This window comes from Myotis davidii, unplaced genomic scaffold, assembly GCF_000327345.1.
Source record: "Myotis davidii unplaced genomic scaffold, ASM32734v1 scaffold961, whole genome shotgun sequence".
In the NCBI taxonomy this organism is placed as follows: Eukaryota; Metazoa; Chordata; class Mammalia; order Chiroptera; family Vespertilionidae; genus Myotis; species Myotis davidii.
Window position 1 is genome coordinate 372,687 of NW_006291013.1, and position 6,342 is coordinate 379,028.

A 6,342-nucleotide genomic window follows, 5' to 3' on the forward strand; every position below is an offset into this window, starting at 1 on the left:
CATTTGTGGTAGCAGCTGCTCATCAGTTGGCAGCAGCTCCTCTGGTAGGTGCTGTTCACAGCTGTGATGGCTCCTCTGGCTGTTGGGGAGAGGCTTCTCATACAGCTGCTGTTCCTCAGACAGAGGGTGTGCTGATCACGAGGCTGCTGATCCTTGGATGGGGGCGGGCTACACACGCAGCTGCTACTCCTTGAACTGGGGCGGACTGCTCACGTGGCTGCTGATCCTTGGATGCGGGCTGGCTGCATACTGCTGTTGTTTCTCTGATGTGGTGGGTGGCTTGTGGGGCTACTGCTCCTCGGACTTGGACAGGTTGATTGCAAGTCATTTGCTCCTCGGACGGGGGTGGGCTGCTTGCAAGGCTGCTGCTCTTTGGACGGGAGTGAGCTGCACGCATGGCTGCTCCTCCTCGGACGAGATCGTGCCACTCACCCGGCTGCTGCTTGTTGGACAGGTGCAGGCTGTTGTGGCTCTGCTCTCTTCAGATCACTGTGGACTGCAGAAGGCTGCCGCAGATTTGGCAGGCTCCTTGTGTGGCTGCTGCTGCTTGGACGAGGGCAAGATGCTCGTGCAGCTGCTGCTCTTCAGACTAGTGCAGGGTGTGTGCAGCTGCTTCTCCTCGGATTGGGGCAGGCTGTGCATGGCTGCCGCTCCTCAGACGTAAGAACACTGCTCGTGCAGCTGCTGTTCCTCGGACAGGTCGGACTGCTCGCGTGGTTGCTCCTCCTCGGACGGGGAATCGGGACACTCACACAGTTGCTGCTCCTTGGACAGGGGCAGGCCACGTGAGGCTGCTGCTCTTAAGCTCAAGGCAGGCTGCTCACGGGGCTGATGCTCCCTGGATAAGAGTGTGCTGCTCACGTGTCTGCTTCTCATGTGGTTAAAGAAATAATGTGAAAAGAAGTAGGAAATAAAGGAACAAACAAAAATAAGGAGAACAAAGAAAAAAGCAAAAAAAAAGCTAACAAAATAATAATAAAAATGAAAAATTGAAATGTCATTCCTTTGGCTGGCTTAAGATCCCAGTTTTCCGGAGTGTCTGTGATTATTTGTTGTAAGCATAATAAGCTAATGATATGCTAAGACCACTCAACTGCTTGCTATGACATGCACTGACCACCAGAGGGCAGATGCTCTAACTGGCAGGTTAGCTTGCTGCTGGGGTCTGGCCCATCAGGACTGAGTGAGACGGGCTGGACATGCCCTGGAGCCCTCCCATGGTCCCTCCCTGGCTGGCCAACCTCCCACGTCCCTCCCCAGCCCTGATTGTGCACCGGTGGGGTCCCTTACCTTGGCCTGCACTCTCACAATCCGGGACCCCTCAGGGGATGTCGGAGAGCTGGTTTCCACCCAATCCCACAGGTCAGGCCAAGGGACCCCACTGGTGCATGATTCGTGCACTGGGCCTCTAGTTTGATAAATAAAAGACTGATCTGAACTTTAGGTATCATGCTATATCCATGACAACTAAAATTTCCTTATAAAGCCAAACTAGTGGTTATTTATATATTTTAAAGGATTTAAAGCAGTTTCCAATAAAAACTTAAATTAGTATTTTAAAATTAGAAAAACAAACAAACAAAATATTATTAAAATATAATTGTATTGATTTTAGAGAAAGGGAGAGGGAGAGGGAATTAGAAACATGAATGTGAGGGAACATTATCAATCAGCTATGTCCCCTGACTGGGAATGGAACCACAATCTCTTGGTTCCTGAGTTGACACTCAACCACTGAGCCATACTAGCCAGGTGAGCTGATTATTTTTCTTAAAACAGCTTGTCCTTTTAACTTCCCATTTTTGTCAGTGAAATGACCATTCTCCTAGTTAGCGAGGCCTGAAATTCAGTATTTGGTGTTGAACGTGGAAGAGGAGGAATCAATCAGTAATCAACATCTGGAATGTCTTCTAATAAAATGTGTCAACACTGACACCGTGCCAGATTAATCTATTATAAACCATATCTTATGAAATCAGTTTGTTTCTTTAATTATTCAAAAAAAATGGTATGTTTTCCATTTACTCAAGTTTTATAGCTTTTTCATATAGGTCTTATTCTCTTAAATTTATTCCCCAAAACTAAATAATTTTTGTAGCTATTATAAAGAGATTTACTTTTTATTTTACTCGCTAATTGGTTATTGTTTGCATAGAGAAAAACTCAATTCCTGTAAGTTCTCTGTGTAACCAGTCATCTTTTGAAAGAATTACCAGTTCTGTTTTTTTTCTGTATAGATTATAAGTGCAAAAATAATTGTTTCTTCCTTTCCAATATTTATATAGCTTATTTCTCCACTTTATAAGGAATCTAGGTCCTCTAAAATAACAATGAATAACAGTGGAATATCAGCAGGCATCCTTGTTTAGTTCCTGAATACAATTCTAATACCTCTAGGCTTTCCCAACTAAATGGCATGTTTCTGGAGGTTTTTTGTCCTCTTCCTAGGACAATACTTCCCAAATGGTTTTCTTTTTCTTTTTCTTAAAAAATATATTTTGTTGATTTTTTACAGAGAAGGGAGAAGGATAGTGAGTTAGAAACATCGTTGAGAGAAACATCGATCAGCTGCCTCCTGCACACCCCCTACTGGGGAATGCGCCTGCAACCAACGTACATGCCCTTGACCAGAATCTAACCTGGGACCCTTCAGTCCACAAGCCGATGCTGTATCCACTGAGCCAAACTGGTTAGGGCCCAAATAGTTTTCTTGTGTTTAACCTTTTCCCTGTTAAACTTAGCCTATACACTCATACATGGACCTTATTTATGATAGTCCCCATAAAATAAAATAAAAACTTCAATGAAGCTCTCTATTGAAAGTAGGTGAACATCTTTAACCTGTACTTATGCCTTATATTAACTCTAGCCTACATTTCTAAACTACATAGTGCCTATCACCTTCATATATGTTGTCAATCCATGACATGCTGTATGATCCAGAAGGGTCTATGAGTTCTGTTAGATCAGAGGGTCCTTTAAGACAGGAATATATCTTATTCATTTTTATACTTATGTTCTCTCGCTCTCAAAATCATCCTATATAATAAAAGCCTAATATGCAAATTGTCCCCTCTGGTGGTCATTTGACCAGGAGTTCGACCGCTCGCTATGACCTGCGCTGACTACAGGGAGCGATGTGGAACATGGCAGGCGTCAGCGACGCAGCACTGGCAGTGGGCGGCACTGGAGGCACTGCCTTCCCCAATGGGCCCCAACAAGAGTGGGACCACAGCGGGATGGTGGAGCAGATGAGCGGGCAGCGCCAGGCAAAATGGGGTGTGAGCGGGGGCCCTGATAGCCCCGCAGATGGCAACCAGTGGTGGAGGCGAGGGGTGGGGCCACTGCCTGGCTCCCAGGCACTGAGGGAGCCAGGTGGGAGCCCGATCGCCTCACCAATTGCCCCGCAGACAGCAACCAGTGGCAGTGGCGGGTGATGGGGCCGCCATCTGGCTCCAAGGGGCTGATGGAGAAAGGGCAAATAGCAGTATTAAAATATTTTTTCTAATTATTTTCCTTTCAATGTGCACAAATCCGTGCATGGGGCCACTAGTTCAACTCTTTAATTAGCTAATGTTAACTAGTGAGTTCTCTATTAATAGGCAAATAAATATTATAATTTCATAACTAATAGAGACTAATTACTCACTGTAACAAGATCATCTCTCGCTCTGAGGACTTTGAGTCTTGCTTGATTCATCATATTGGACATCTGACTGCAAAAGATAGAAAAAAATAGTATCAGTACAGTATAAAAAACAAAAACCATTGAGAAGTCCACTAAAATTCACTTAATTATTTCTACCAACTTATTTTTTTCTTTTAAATCTTCATTGTTGAGAATATTACAGAGGTCACCCTTTTTACTCCCATTCGTCCCCTCTACCCAGTTCCTGGCCCACCCCAGGCCTAAACCACCCTACAGTCTGTGTTGATAGGTAAGACATTTGGTTAATCTCTTCTCCCCGCTCCCACCCACTTCCCTCTGAGATTTGTCAATTTATTCCATGTTTCTATGCCGACTCAATTTTATTCACCAGTTTATTTTGTTCATTAGGTTTATGGTTGGTTATTTTGATTGTTATTTTCAATTGTTGATAGATATGTATCTGTTGCCTTTTACTGTTGATATATTTTATCTCTCTTTCTCCTCTTCTCCTTCCTATTCTTACAGAATACCCTTCAACATTTCATGTAATAATGGTTTGGTGGTGGTGGACTACTTTACTTTTTTTCTGGTTTGTGAAGTTCTTTATCTGACCCTCAATTCTAAATGAGAGTTTGCTGAGTAATCTTGGTTGTAGGTACTTACTATTCATCACTTTCAGTATTTCTTGCCACTCCCTTTTGGCCTGCAAAGTTTCTGTTGAGAAGTCAGCTAACAGTACTATGGGTGCTCCCTTGTAGGTAACTAACTGCTTATCTCGTGCTGCTTTTAAGATTCTATCTGTCCTCAAGCCTTGGCATTTTAATTACGATGTATTTTGGTGTGGGCCTTGTTGGGTTCCTCTTGTTTGGGACTCTCTGAGGTTCCTAAACTTGTAAGTCTATTTCTTTTACCAGGTAGGGGAAATGTTCTGTCATTATTTCTTCAAATAGGTTTTAAGTATCTTGCTCTCTCTCATCTCCTTCTGACACCCCCATAACGCAAATGTTGGTAGGCTTGAAGTTGTTTCAGAAGCTCCTTACACTATATTCATATTTTTGGACTTTTTTCTTTTTGCTCTTCTAATTGGGTGTTTTTTGCTTCCTCATATTCCAAATCCTTGATTTGATTCTCAGAATCCTCTACTCTACTGTTGAAACCTTGTAAATTATTCTTTATTTCAGTTAATGTATGTTTTTCTGACTGGTCCTTTTTCATGTCTTTGACATCTCTACTCTACTGTTGAAACCTTGTAAATTATTCTTTATTTCAGTTAATGTATGTTTAATTTCTGACTGGTCCTTTTTCATGTCTTTGACATTCTCACTAAGATCCTTGAAAGTCTCATGAAGATCCTTGAATAAGCTTATAACATGGTTTTGATTTCTGTATTCAGCAGTTTCTCACTTCCATTTCTTTCTATTGTGACATGCTTCTTTGTCTCTCCACTTTGGCTGCCTCCCTGTGTTTCTTTTTATGTATTAGGTAGAGCTGCTATGTCTCCTAGAATTGGTAAAGTGGCCTTGTATAGCAGGTGTCCTGTAGAACCCAATGGCTCAGTCTCCCCGGTCACCTGATATGGCACCCTAGGGACCCTGTGTGGGCTGTGTGCAGTCTTATTGGAGTTGAGCTTTGATTGCTGTTTGCATCACTGGGAGGAGTTAAACTCCAGGCCAATTGGCTATAAGGACCAGCTGCGACTACAGTGGGAGAGCTGCTATGCAGGAGACACCCCTATGGAGCAGGACTTACTTAAGGGAGGTTTTGGTGCTCACTGAGTCTGCTTCTTGAGTGTGTTACTTGTGGATGTGTAGAGTTGTAATATGGTATGGTCTGAGGCTGTCAAATGGGTGCACTGGCTCTGGGGCTTCCAGGGAGGTGCAAAGTCAGCCACTGGAATCACCCAGCAGGAACTACAGAGAGGTCTGCAGATGACTGCTACTTGTGTTGGGCCTGTGAAGCAAGGCAGGCTGGAGCTAGTGCCGGGTCTTGGGCCTTTTACTGATAGGTTTGGGGGCATGCTGTTACCACCTTCAGCTTGTTTGAGAGATTTTTAACAAGATCTGAAGCCTGAGCCAGGACAGGCCATTCATATGGAAAAGCAACTGCAAACAGCTTGGGTGGGGCTACAAACTTGATGGGGCAGAGTCTCAGGGAATCTTCAGGGTGGAACAAAGTTTACTCCAGGCTGAGACTCAGATATGGCTGCTAGTCAGCCCTGAGATAGGGGAGGTCCCAGCACTGGAACAATGTCCCTTGTAAGTACCCCGACTGGGAGAAAACCAACCCCGAGTTGCTGCCCCCATGCCAGACAATCCAGTTCCTCCCCATATGTGCCTGGGTTCCCCAGGACTGGAGCTTGGAGGAAGTGGAACCGTGTAAGATTGTGCCTGGGCAATTTTTTTTATATCTTTAATGTCTTTATTGGTTAAGGTATTACAAATGTGTCCTTAGCCCCCCCATTAACCCCCAACCGCCCCGCCACCTCATATTCTCGTCCCCCTGTTGTCCATGTCCATTGGTTTGGCTTATATGCATGCACACAAGTCCTTTGGTTGATCTCTTCCCCTTACTCCCACCCTCCCCTACTTTCCCTCTGGGGATTGATAGTCTGATCGCTGTTTCTCTGTCTTTGAATCTGTCCCTGTTCAAAAGTCTATGCCAGCCGTGGGCAAACTATGGCCAAAGGGCCAAAT

At 44.3% G+C, this 6,342-nt stretch overlaps 1 protein-coding gene across 3 annotated transcripts in view; it reads right to left on the reverse strand.

Moving 5' to 3' along the window:
• Window positions 1–6,342, reverse strand: part of ATP6V1E1 (ATPase, H+ transporting, lysosomal 31kDa, V1 subunit E1) — a 75,056-nt gene that overhangs the window by 21,424 nt on the left and 47,290 nt on the right. For all 3 annotated transcript variants that reach the window (XM_015564222.1, XM_015564223.1, XM_006764132.2), the window contains one exon: window positions 3,650–3,716. In XM_015564222.1, the coding sequence (XP_015419708.1) occupies window positions 3,650–3,716 (67 nt within the window). The remainder of the gene's footprint in view (window positions 1–3,649; window positions 3,717–6,342) is intronic.